The 13,557-nt window shown below is 46.8% G+C and overlaps 1 protein-coding gene across 1 annotated transcript; it reads left to right on the forward strand.

Annotated features, from left to right (window-relative positions):
• Positions 1-3,227: 3,227 nt before the first annotated feature.
• LOC102812131 (chromosome unknown open reading frame, human C9orf89) lies at positions 3,228-12,031 on the forward strand (the record flags this gene model as incomplete). Its single annotated transcript, XM_006876246.1, has 5 exons — positions 3,228-3,374; positions 9,244-9,397; positions 10,999-11,058; positions 11,368-11,439; positions 11,916-12,031. Coding segments are annotated over 5 exons (549 nt in total), but the record flags the coding sequence as incomplete, so codon positions are not given.
• Positions 12,032-13,557: the final 1,526 nt, after the last annotated feature.

Genomic DNA, 13,557 nt, shown 5'->3' on the forward strand with positions numbered 1-13,557 from the left:
AGATTAACAACTCCCCCCTTTTTGTTACAGAACTTCTACTTTTATAGTTGAGACAATCGCATTTCATCATGATAACAGTTACTCACTATTGAATCATAGGAATCTTTTCCCCATCTCCTTTCACCAGACCCATGTAGACAAGATGAAAACTATTCCATGGGTATTTTACCTTCCTCTGCACTCTGAAACTAAACTCCCACTTGAAAACTTGTAAGCCAGTTACTTCATGCCTTTATAGTCCCTCTGCCCATTCCTATCAACGCTGTATACAGAGGGGATAGGATTGATCCTTGATCTTCCCTCTCAGCTGGTATTTTGAGCTACCACATCCATAAGTATAGGTCAAGTTCACCACATTGTAGCAATTAGCAATTTATACTTGCTTCTTTATAAAAAAAATTTTTTTTTTTTAAATCTTCCTCTAGTCAAGCTCTGATCATCAAGCCATAGAAGCTAGGTCGAATGGGTACTGTCTACAAGTGTGAGCATTCTTGTGCGTCTTCCCTTTCTTCACATCAGCTGGATGCTTTGCTGTCAGCTCTAGTCTTCCATGGCTATCTACTTGTCCAGATAATGAATTTTGAAGCTCTCTTGTAATTATCTTCCATTTTGTATTGTAAATCTTAACCTTTATGATTTTAATAAGGACTAGAAGCAGTTATGTTAATGAGGCAGGATATAATGAGCAGTATTAGTTGTATCTTGAGCCAAGATTAAACAAATGAGCAGAGGTGGAGGGATTTTAGTACCACCAAGAATATCTGGGAGTGGAGTGCATTCTTTGGACCCTGATCCTGGTGCAGAGAACTTCCTAGACCCAGGACACACGTACGCAGGGAAAGAGAGCTGTAATACAGGAGATGGCGTAAGATAGTGAGAAGTGGTAACAGAAATGGTGGCAGCAGACCCAGGACACTGATGTGAGGTGACATATGAGTAGACTCATGGAGCAAGAGATAGCTGAATGTTTTGGGGTGAAGTGGGGTGCCTTTAGGCAATTATCAAATGAGTTAAAGAGCTTTGTAAATAACACTTGCTGGAACAGGGCAGAGGTTAGCCTGAATGGCAGAAGACCAGAGAGAAGCCTGCTTATGGACAGAGCTGAGAAGAGCCTTTCTTGATCCACACGGACCTTGCTCCAGACCCAAGAGAGAGAGCCTTTCCTATAAGCTGGGACTCTGAATTTGGACTTCTATATTCTTAAAATATGAGATAATAAATTTCCGTTTGTCAAAACATTCCATTTGTATGTATTTTTGTTATAGCAGCACTAGACAACTAAGACACTGATTACACCTCTTTAACCTAGTCAGATTATTTGTATCTTTATGTGAGCTTGAATAGATTGTATTTTTCAAGGGATTGGTCCATTTCATCACAGTTATCAAATCTGTGGCATGTTGTTCATGATATTCCTTTACTGTCCTTGGAATCAGTAGTGGTGACCCCTCTTTGATTTCTGAGATTAGTAATTTGTGTCTTCTCTGTAGTTTTTTAGCTCTTTTTTTATGAGAAAATAAATATACACTATTTCCCATCCAGGACAGGAAGAAAAAAAACAACCAAAAAAAAAAAAAAAAAGAAAGCAATCCCTTTTCCTCTTCTATTTTCCTTCCTTTTCTTTTAACTGTCACCCAAGTTAGCACATGTCTACACTCTACCCAGTAAATAATTCTCCCTTTCCTCCCACCCCTGGTAACCATCATAGAAACTTTATTATAGAGTGCAAATCATTTTTGACTTTTTTCAGTTGTTGTTAAGTGCCATGGAGTCAGTTCTGACTCATAGCGACCCTGTGTAGTGTTTCCGAGGAGCTGTGGGTGAGTTTGAACCACTGACCTTGTAGTTCAAACGGACCTTGTGATCCAGTGCTTATCCTACAGTGCCACACCAGAACTATCTTCTCGGGAGCAGAAATCCTCATCTTTCAATTGCTGAGTTGCTGGTGGACTTGAACCGCAGACCTTGTGGTTCATAGTCCAGTGTTTTGGGACTGTAAAATGGTACAACCACTGTGGAAAATGGTATGGCACTTTCTCAAAAAGTTGGAAACAGAAATTTCCCAGTAATCCTTCTATTTGGTTTATATCCTCAAGAAATAAGAGCACTAATAACAATAGCAAAAAGATGGCGAGAGCCTAAATGCCAATCAACAGAAGAAAGGATTAATGAACTTTGACACACAATGAAATACTACACAACATTGAAGAATAATAATGAATCTGCAAAACGCCTCATAACAGGGATGAAACTGTAAAACACTATGCTCGATGAAATGAATCACAAAGTACATTTTGTATGAGACCAGTCCTGTAAAAACTCAGGGTTTTAATGCTAAAATAAACATTCCCTGATGGGTATCAGGAGTAGGTGGGAAGGGATAATAATTCCCTGGTTAGAGTATATACACATATCTTGGGTGATAGGGAAAGCATTATATGACAAGAGGGAGATTGGCTGAAGAATGCAGGTAGGAGAGAACACAGGGAGGAATGCACGAGTTTAATGGGAATAAAAGTAAACACTGTTAACAAGCACACACATACACAGAAATGTACTTTATGGGAAAGACAATGTGGTGATGATTCTTTCATGGTAGTTCTGTAAGGAATAAAGGAAGCATCCCCCCAGGGCCCTTAGGCAGATGTGCTACTTTGGCTTTGCATACATGAAGTGCCTTGTTTCAATGCCAGCTCAAACCTTCAAGTCTTGAGTTCACTGTATCTGTGCCATCCTGGAAGACTGCAGCTAGGAGCTGTGGAGCTGGTGTTAGGCCACCATGACACAACCTTCCCCTCCTCCCCCTGCCCCCCCACTCCCACCTTGGCTAATTCCAAATGGCGTTCCAGGAACTCCTCAGAGAACAGGCACTTGGCTCCTTAGAGTTGATTTCTTATGGTCAACCCTCCCATACAGTATTGAGGGCCAAGGGCAGCCTGGCTCCACTCTGCTCTGCAGCAGAGCTGGCTGGTTTCTTGCACCCACTCCCTCTCCAGCTTTGGTGAGAGCTTGGGAGATGCAAGCGTGTGTGTACCTGGCTGTGCAGGCAGCCCCACAAGCTGGGATGTCAGATCTGTTCAACCATGCTCCAGTGGGGAGCAGGTGGCCAGTGGGTATCGGGGCTTCACTGTGGCCAGCAGGCTTAGCATCTTTGTAACTAGGGGACTGCACTACTCTGCCCCTGATCATGATGTCTGTTCACACTCCATGCTTACTACCTCTGGGTTTCAGATCAGACCTACTGTGATCGTCTGGTCCAGGACATGCCTTTCCTGACAGACCATGGGCGCCTGAGTGAACAGCAAGTGGACAAGATCATTCTGCAGCTGAACCGCTACTACCCACAGATTCTTACCAACAAGGAGGCTGAAAAGGTAAGGGTTGGACAGTGGTGCTTCATGGGGCTACGAACATGACCTTGCAACCCACCCCCCAAGTCAGTTGCATCCATAGTCCTTCATATGTAAATGGAGTTGATAGCCCTTGCTGAGTTCCCTTGAGAGTTGCAGGACATAGCAAGTTACATGTGACAGTTCTTGAGGCTCTGGACCACGGTTTCCCCACATGCCATGGGAATGATGGTGGTTTTGTAACTCCAGGTCTGTGCACATCGTTATAATACTTGACTTTGTCTTTTTGAACTGCCCTTTGAAATATTCTGTTCAACTCTTTTACGTCACCATTTCTTGCAGTTGCTTTAACTTCTCTGGTTCAAGAGCAAGTTTCAGCATCTTCTGCCATCTTTGTTTTTTCTTATTAATGACCTTTTGTTCTTTTCATGTATGATATTCCTGATGTCTAGAATTATTGTCTAATGCATCAAATCTGTTTTCTTGTTTTGTTTTTGGCAGCGCTTTTATGGTTTTTTTTAGCACAAATAAAACTCAAAAACAGGCCGTCTATTCATTTTCTTCGCTGCGCAGCCTGGCATTGGGATTGGTGACTGATGGCCAGCTGGGCTGTTCTTTCCACAATGGCTTTGTGGTTCTTGGAGGAAACATTGTGAGCAATCTCTGCACAGTAAGATTTGTTGCACATCAGCAGCACCTCCAGCTCTTTGATATGTGGACCAGGAACTTGCAAAGCCTCTGGGAAGCATGTCTTTTGTCTTCTTGTTGCTCCCATAACCAATGTTGGGCATTAAGGTCTGGCCCGTAAATCTTCTCCATACCCTGTTGTCAATGCCTCTGGACTTGTGCCAGTTATGCTTAATTTTGACATAATGATCCGATTGGTGCTGGATGAACTTGGTCCACTTTTTGACAATCTTGGGCTTCACCAGGAGTTTGAGGGCAGCCATGATGCCGGTCAAGATAGCCGCCTCCTCCATAGGCAACGCAGAAGAAGAACGCTCAAGTCTTTTCTTGAGAGGGTCTCTAGATTCAGGTGGGATCTACTCAGGGTCATAGTTTGGCTTTTGGGGACTTGTTTTGATTTTCTTCACTTCAGTCTCAACTAGCATATGAGCAGTTGATGGTCTGGTACAGTCTGCCCCTGGCCTTGTTTTGACTGATGATATTGAGCTTCTCCAACTTCTCTTTCCACAGGTGTAGTTGATTCGGTTCCTGGGTATTCCATCTAGTGAGGTCCAGATGAGGTATTGTTGTTGTTAGGTGCCATTGACTAGGTACCGACTTAGTGACCCTATGCACAACAGAATGAAACACTGCCTGGTCCTGGGCCAACCTCACAATTGTTGCCACGTTTGAACCCATCTCACTGGGGGTCTTCCTCTTTTTCTCTGACCCTCCACCTTACAAAACATGATATCCCTCTCCAGCGACTGGTTCCTCCTGACAATATATCCGAAGTATGAGAAACCAAGTTTGGCCATCCTGACCTCCAAGGAGCACTCTGGTTGCACTTCTTCCAACACAGATCTGTTGGTTCTTTTGGCAGCTCATGGCACTTTCAATATTCTCCTCTAACATCATAACTCAAAAGCATCAATTCTTCTACTATCTTCCTTATTCACTGTCAAGCTTTTGCATGCATATGAGGTTATTGAAAATACCATGGCTTGTGTCAGGAGCACCTTAGTCCTCAAGCTGACCATCTTCGCTCTTCAACACTTTCAAAAGGTCTTGTGCAGCAGATTTGCCTAATGCAGTACGTTGTTTGATTTCTTGACTGCTGCTTCCGTGAGTGCTGATAGTTGATCCAAGAAGAATGAAGTCCTTGACAGCTTCAGTCTTTTCTTCATTGATAAGAATATTGTTTACTGGTCCAGTGGTGAAAATTTAGATGAGGTATAGTCATTGATTATGTTGTAGAAAAAAGGTATTTGCAATGAGTACATCATTGATGTTGCAAAATTCTGTCATGCCCTCTCCAGCATCATTTTATTATGAAGACCATAATATCCAAATACTGATCCGTTCTCTTTGTGTCCAACCTTTGCATTCCAGTCACTGGTAATTATCTTTCAGACTGACGAAGTTGGTAGAATTCTTCAGTTTTCATCATCACTGGCTTTAGTTGTTGCATAAATTTGAATAATAGTTGTATTGACTGGTTTTTCTTATAGGTGTATGGATGTTATCCTATCACAGACAGCATTGTACTTAAAGATAGATCTTGAAATGCTGTTTTTGATGATGAATGTGATGCCTTTCCTCTTCAATTTGTCTTTCTCGGCATAGCCTTGTAATTGTGAGACTCAAAATGGCTAATACTAGTCCATTTTAGTTCACTAATTCCTAGGATACTAGTCTTTTAGCATTTAATTTCATTTTTGACAGCTTCCAATTTTCCCTGATTTCATACTACGTATATCCCATGTTCTGATTATTAATGGATGTTTACAACTGTTTCTCCTCATTTTGAGTTGTGCCCTATCAGCAAATGAAGGCCCTGAAGGCATTGTTCCATCCATGTTATTATGGTCAGTTCTACTTTAAGGAGGCAGCTCTTTCTCAGTCATATTTGAGGGTCTTCCAACCTCAGGGGTTCATCTTCCAGCACTATATCTGACAATGTTCCACTGCTGTTCATAAGGTTTACAGTGGCTAAGCATTCAGAAGTACTCCACCTCTCTTCCTTCCTAGTTTGTTTTACTCTGGAAGCTCAGCTGAAACCTGTCCACCATGGGTGACTCTGCTGGTATTTATAATACTGGTTGCCTAGTTTCCAGCATCACAGCACCACACAAGCTACCACAATATGACAAACTGACAGACGAGTAGTGATGCTATTATAATAGAAAATCTAATACATATTCAATGCAAAAAAATCTGAAAAGTGAAACTGCCCCTGCACATTACCCCTACCGGAACACATTCCTTTTCTCAGATACCCCATGGCTCACAGGGACTCCCATCACACATCTCCCTTTTCTAGTTATTGTTGTTAAGTGCCGCACAACGCAAAGTGGGTGCCAACTCATAGCGACCCTGTATAGTTTTTCCAAGGAGCAACAGATGTGTTTGAACTACCAACCTTGCAGTTCAAACTGACGTTGAGGTCCAGTGCTTATCCTAGGTCGCCTCTCCAGGCATATTGTGGTCCCTGCAGGCTTACATGCAGCCATGCAGGACTGGGTTCTTTCACTAGGTGGCAGAGCAGCACACTTCAGCACAGGGTCAGGGGAAAGAGCTGGTGTTCCACTAACAAGCAGAGAATCTGTTCTTTTCTTCTCAACCCTTCCTTTATTTTTCAAACATGTAAATCAGAACCACAGACTGCAAAATAGTGAAATGTATTTAAGACTGTAGGAGAATTGATGCCTTTGAATTATGGTGTTAGAGAAGAATATTAAAAGTACCATAGACAACTAAAAGAACAAATGAATCTATGTTGGAAGAAATACCACCAGAATGCTCCTTGGAAGCCAGAATCTCTTATACAGAAAGAAGTCTTCATCTCTTATACTTCGGATATATTATCAGGAGGGGCCAGTGATACTATGTTATGTAAAGTGGAAGGTCAGTGAAAAAGCCCTCCAGTGAGATGGACTGGCACAGTGGCAGTAGCATTGGGGCCAAGCTTAGTAACAGTGGTGAGTATAGCACAGGACCGGGCAATTTTGTTCTGTTGTGCATAAGGTGGTTATGAGTCAGAATCGACTCGACGGCACCTAACAGCACCAGCAACAACATTTATTTATTTTAACTGCTTATTGTGAATTAATTGAGCAACAATTTACAGAGTAGATCATCAGTTTTACTTTCAATAAATCTTACACATTTCATTCCAATCATTACAACCCCCTCCATGTAACATCAGTTATGCCACTTCCTCCCTGTGATTCTTGTTTCCAACTACCCTCCTTCCCAACCCTCATGAACTTTGTCTTGAGGCATATGTGCTCTTTTGATCTTGAGTGGTTGAGCAATCTAAAGTGAGCATTGCCCACTAGTGTTGTTGGCCCCCTATGTTCCTGCCTACTGCTTGGCTAAAAATAGAGCCACAAGGGTGAGTTCAGTTCCAGAATAAGGCTCATGGTCTTGGGTTCCTGAAGTAAACCTCCTCTTTTTTATCATTTTGAATTTTGTTACAGATTTTCTCCTACTCTATCCAGGACCTTATATTGTGATCCCTTTCAGGGCAGTTGGTAGGGTAGCGGGGCACCATCTGGTTCTGGTCTCAGGGTGTGGAGACGGATGTTCACACATTCCGTTAGTTTATTGGACTAATTCATCCCATATGTCTTCAATTTCCATCACTCTTCTTTCCTCTGAACAGGGAGAGACCATCTTAGATGACTGCTCATGAGCTTTTTTTTTTTGTAACTTTATTGTGAATTGAGTGAAGGTTTAGAGAGTAGATCATCAGTTTTACCTTCAACAAATCATACACTTTGTTTCATTTCAATGATTGTAATCCCCTCCATGTAACAACAGTTATCCCACTTCCTCCCTTTGGTTCTTGTTTCCATTCCACCCCCTTACCAACTCTTTTCAGCTTTCTCCTTAGGTAAATGTTGCCCTTTTGACCTTGAATTGTTGACCATTCCATGGTCAGCATACCTTACTAGTGTTGTTGTCCCCTGTTATACCTATCTACTGCTTGACTGAAAATTCAGCTACCTGAAGTGTCACTGGGGACCATAGTCTCAGGTTCCTCCCGTCTGTTTATGACCAGTAAGCCCAGTATTGTTTTGTTTTAATAATACTGGGTTTTGTTTCATTTTCTCTCACTTTATATGGGACCTTCTAATGTGATCTCTTTCAGAGCAGCTGGTAGTGGTAACTTAACTGGACACCACTATCTAGTTCTTTTGGTGTCAGAGTCTTGGTGACTGATGTTCACATGTTCCATTTGTCCATTGGACTAGTTGATTCCAAGCATCTTCAATTTTCAACACTCTTATTTTTTCCACACTTGGGGAGACCATTAGTTGTACCTTAGATGGCTATTCACGAGCTTTTAAGATCCTAGTCACTGCTCACCAAAGTAGGATGTAGAACATTTTCTTTGGGGTCTGTGTTATACCAATTGCCCATGGTATCCCCTGAGAATATAGTCCTGAACCCCCAGGTCCAGCAACTCATTTCTTCAAGGTGTTTGATGATATCTAAGAAGTTTTCATAATTTTGCCCCCTGTATGTTCCGCGGGAAAAGATGAGGCTTTCTGCTCCTGTAAAGATTTGCAGCCTTGGAAACCCTGTGCAGAGCCACTATGAGTCAGAACTCCACAGTACTTAACAACAATAACAACAGTGCTCCACCACATTCATAGATGTGTTTGGACACATATCTTCTATCAAACCCTTATATATTTCTGAATATACTCCCATTCTCCGTCCCATACCCATTCAGTCTGTGTGTCTGTCAATGTATCTACCATAGACCACTGTTGTTGTGGGCTTTTGTAGATCACAGTATCAGTGAGATGTGTTTATGCCATCCCCTTCCCCTCAGTATTTCCTGTCACAACCCTACCATCTAACTTTCTCTATCCCCTCAGAGAGCTGGGGGCAACTGCCAAGTCCATACAGCAAACCATTTGAGGTAATGTTCCTGGCCAACATTTTCTTTAAAACTTCCCCAAGCTTCAGGTTCCTGTCCACAGAGTGGACAGTGATTTCCAGCCCCACAGTATTTGGGATGGGAGTAGCAATGACTCAAAAACCACGTCCTCTGGATCAGGCACTGCGGGTGCAGAGTAAGTGAGAGCTGGGGGCAGCTGTGGAGGTGGTATGTCCCTACCCCTTGAGCAGGTTTGTGTCTGGGGAAAGGCATGACTGGTCATCAGCCCACCCTCCCCGGCCTCCATCGCCCTCACCCTTGTTCTTCTTACAGTTTCGGAACCCCAGAGCAGCTCTGCGTGTGAGGCTCTGCAACCTCTTGAGCCACCTGCAGAGGAGTGGCGAGCGGGACTGCCAAGAGTTCTACCGTGCCCTGTACATCCATGCCCAGCCCCTGCACAGCTGCCTGCCCAGTCGGCATGCTCTTCGTAAGTCCCCACACCCAGCATGGTACCCCCAATGCCCTCCATGGGCTGCCTGTTCCAGCCCTGGCTGCTGTCAGCAGAGAGGAGTACTATGTTCTGGGCAAGTCAGGGCCTGAGCCTTCCTGCCCTGCAGCCCCTCCCCAGAGACCACTGCAGTTGGCCAGAGAGAAGACTGCATGTACACACATGTCTTTCTCTCCACAAAGGTGTTGTATATGGTATGCACAGTTGTGCTTTTTCCTTTTTGAACTCATTAGAGCTGTACACCATCTAAGCAGTTCACGAGAGCGGCCTTGCTCTTTTACACGGCTGCAGTGCACTTGAGGGATGCCCACTCTCTCTGTAGCTGCCTCCTGAAGGCGAGCACTGGGCTGCTTTTACACTGCCTCTAGTGACATCTCTGGCATCTGTGAGTTTTTCTGCAGACCGTGGCTTCCCTAGAGTTGGTGTCACCAACCTAGTCATGATGTCAGCTCCACCCTGCCCCCATCATGCAGACCCCACTCTTGGTCCCCCCAGGTTTCTGCAACTCCCCTCCGTCCCACTTGCCAAGGTGGAGATCCTCCTCTCCACCCAATGGCAGGCTCTGGGGCCTGACCATCAACACCATAACTGGTGGGCAGGTGCTGGGGGGAGTTACTGCCTCAGTGATCCCTTACCCTGAATGCCAGCCTGATTACTAGCCTCACCACTGAGGATAGTGTCGGGTGTGTGGTCTGCACACGCCACTCTTATACCCTGAGTGTCACCACCCTCTTCAGCAAATTCTCAGATAGGAAAGGCTGGGTCAGAGGGCACATGTACTGTCTGTCTGTCTTGCAGTCTGTCTTTTAGCAGGGGCCTTACCCAGGTGGCTAGCTCCCAATCCTGGTGGGGTGCTAATGCTTGCCGTGGTCATACACCAGGACCCCAGCTTTCCTTGGGGCGCTGAAGGCTGGGCCATGCAGACATAGGGCAGACCTAGGAGAGCAGTGGATGCCCACGTTGTCGGACAATGTGTGGCCTCTAGGACTGGGTGGCTGGGCTGAGTTCCAGGCTGGGGGTCCAGTTCTTTCCCCAGCGCTCAAGTTAAAAACACAATGTGACCAGTCACACCCTTGCTTAAAGTGAAATTCCTCTCCTGATTCTCAGTCGACCCTCGAGTCACTCTAGCATGTTGCTCACCAGTAGGACACCCCTTAGTCACCTACACAGGGTTTAGAAAGGAAGTGCCTTTGCCCAAAGGCTGCCCCACACACCAAATACAGGCTGCCCAGGCAGTAATAATGTTAACGCTAGGGAGACTTTTGGTATGCGATGCCTTTTGGCCACAGGGTACAATGGCCTTCCCAGTCACAGATTTAGACAAAGGTGAAAGGGCCAAGTCTCCTACATCAGAATGGCTCCTCACATGTGGGCAGGGTATGGGTCCAGGCAGACAGGTGCCACCCAGATGCCCACATACCCAGGGAGAAACATAACTCGACGCTGTGTGGCCTTGTCCCAGCTCCACATGCCTGTCCCAGACCTTTGGATGTTCCCTGTAGGCGAGAGCTGAGGGTGTGGGACTCACCATTCTCCCAGGCCTACCCTACAACTAACCTGCTCTGTGATTTTGTTTCCAGAAAACTCAGATGGCACAGAGCTAGACTCGGGAGTGGAGAAATGGGAGCTGAGTGACAGGGGTAACACCTCCCTCCCACCACCTCTCTGTCTTCTTCTCTCCCTCACTTCTCCTGTCTCCCAGCACCCTACCCCAGCACTGGCTCCTCCTCCAGGCTCAGTTTCTGGCTTTCTGTTGATGGACAGACTCCTTCTAAAGTGCTCGCTGACAGGCCCTCCAGGCATCTCCTCAGGCCTGGCATTCCCACCCTGGCATTTCCCTGCTGTCTTCTGGCCCATAGATGGCTGGCCGGCCTTGCACAGAGAGCACGTGCCAGCACAGTCCCCCGATAGCCTCAGCAGCCTACTCATTCTCACCCATTTCTCTCCAGGACCTCTGGGTTTTCTGGCTTGCCTCAGCGTGGCTGCGGGACTGGCTCTGCTCATGTACTGCTGCCCTCCAGGTAGGTCCCTCCAGGTGCCCCAGAGCTGTGCCCATTGCCTAAGGACTGGTGGGTGAGTGGGCACTGAAACCCAGGGCTACCCACACCCTGGTTCTGTGTTGGGGATCCTGAGGATTCAGATCTGCTAACTGTGAAACCCTAACCAGATGGACAAGCTGCCAGTATGGCCTCCCAGGTCCCAGCGGGAGATCCCTCTCCTCTTGGCCAGGCTGGGCCCGCTCCCCACTCCACTGAGAATACAAGGACCATGGGCATGCACCCTGGCTGCTGGCAGGCGTGGCCCTCCCTGTCCCTTGCAGGTTTGAGAGTTAGAAAATCCAGGTTCTTTGCTTGAAACTTGTTTTAACTAGAACCCCAGGCCATACCACTGGGGCTGGACAGGAAGCACTCAGACACCTCAAGTCTTTCACAGGCTCAGGGGAAGGGAGAGCTGTGATCCCCCTCATTGTCTCCTTTCCTCTCCCCATGTCTTCCAGATCCCAAGGTCCTGCCAAAGGCTCGGCGCGTCCTCGGCTTCTCCCCTGTCATCATCGAGAGGCATGTCAGCCGCTACCTGCTGACCTTCCTGGCCAGCAACCTGGGTGGTCCCTGATAGAGCCCTGGACACCAGACCCCTCTAGCTGCTCAACCCAGAAGTGCCCACCAGCCAGCCGTCTGGCCTGCTGCCGTCATCCAGCTTGCTGAGACCACCTTCAACCAGTCAGCAGCCCAACCGCTCGCTGAGGGGACCAGAGTGTTGCTTTTTCTGAAGGCTTTCATTATTGGTCATTTCTGTGACACTCACTTTGGCCCTATCTTCTGAGGGAACTGGATACTATTAAATGGCAGAGACTCATCTTGCTCATATGTCGTCTTCTCCCCTCCAGGAGGGGGGCATCTGCAGCTCTGACTCCAACTGCCTGCTGACCTGGCTCTCCCACCCTCCACATGGGGCCAGGCTCTTGCCCACCTTTTTCCTCACAGGCTAGGACATCGATCTCATATGCCCTCTTCAGTTACTGTCCCTGCTCACACTGCTCCATGCTAGGGCCCCAGCTTTTCCTCAGCCAATGCCTTGCTGCCCCCTGCTGGGCCTTCATCTGCCCTGTGCATCCTCTGCCGTCTCTGACACCCTGACATTCCTCCCCCAACCTGTCCAGTATCAGGCCTGATAAGTTCACAGGCTTGGACACCCACCTCTGAGACCATCCACTCACTCTTCCCTTCCACTGCCTTCTGTGAACCCAGGAGGACCTTGCCTGCCATGGGGGGTGAAGCATGTGCCATGAGTTCTAACAGGCTTGTGCATCCCAGGAGGTGTGCCTGGGTCCATGGGGAAGAAAGTGGGGTCCTACAGCCAGAAACTGGACTGAGGCAGATCTGAGCTCAAGCCGCATTTGTCCATTGTCTCATTTCTCCTCCACCCTTGACCCTCCTTCAGCCCTTCACTTCACATGTCCTAAGGAGACCCCTCACCTGTCTACCAGCTCCTATACCAGATCCCTTCCCTGGTTACTTCATCAGCCTCATCGTCATTGTCATCACCACAATGGGGGCCTCAGAGTTGTTGGCTCCCCTCCTTTCCCACCCCCTCCTCTGGAAAGGAGGCCCCCATCAAGATCTGGGGCCCTCAGAAGCCCAGCGCCCTACCCTTGAGCAATGGCAGAACACATGGGTCTGGTACCAGAATGCTGCAGTTTTGATTGACATGACTTACAGGCCCCAGGGTCTTGGGGCAGAACATGAACATCATGGCCTGGCCACTGCTCTGGATGGCCCTTTGCCCTAGGCATCATGGGACTCCCAGTACAACCTTACAAGTCACAATCATATCCCCTGGTGACTGGCAGAGATTACAAAATTAGGCTGTTTTGATTGAGTTCAACCAAAAGATAGAGCAATCTGAACCTTGAGACAGAACAGCCCAAAGGACCTTCTAGAACATGTAGAGATGATAAATGTCTTCCACACAGGCACCTCATGCCCTGCCCTGGGGCTTGGCCACTTCCACCTTTTGTTGTCCTCAGTTCCTGTATCCCCTCAGCCCTTTTTGAAGACACAGGGCTTCTCTCCTTTGAATAGGAATGACTTGCCCGGCCTGTGCCACCTATCAGTCTCAGATGCTCCTGTGGACATGAG

This window comes from Chrysochloris asiatica, unplaced genomic scaffold (assembly GCF_000296735.1).
Source record: "Chrysochloris asiatica unplaced genomic scaffold, ChrAsi1.0 scaffold00369, whole genome shotgun sequence".
Taxonomy (NCBI): domain Eukaryota; kingdom Metazoa; phylum Chordata; class Mammalia; order Afrosoricida; family Chrysochloridae; genus Chrysochloris; species Chrysochloris asiatica.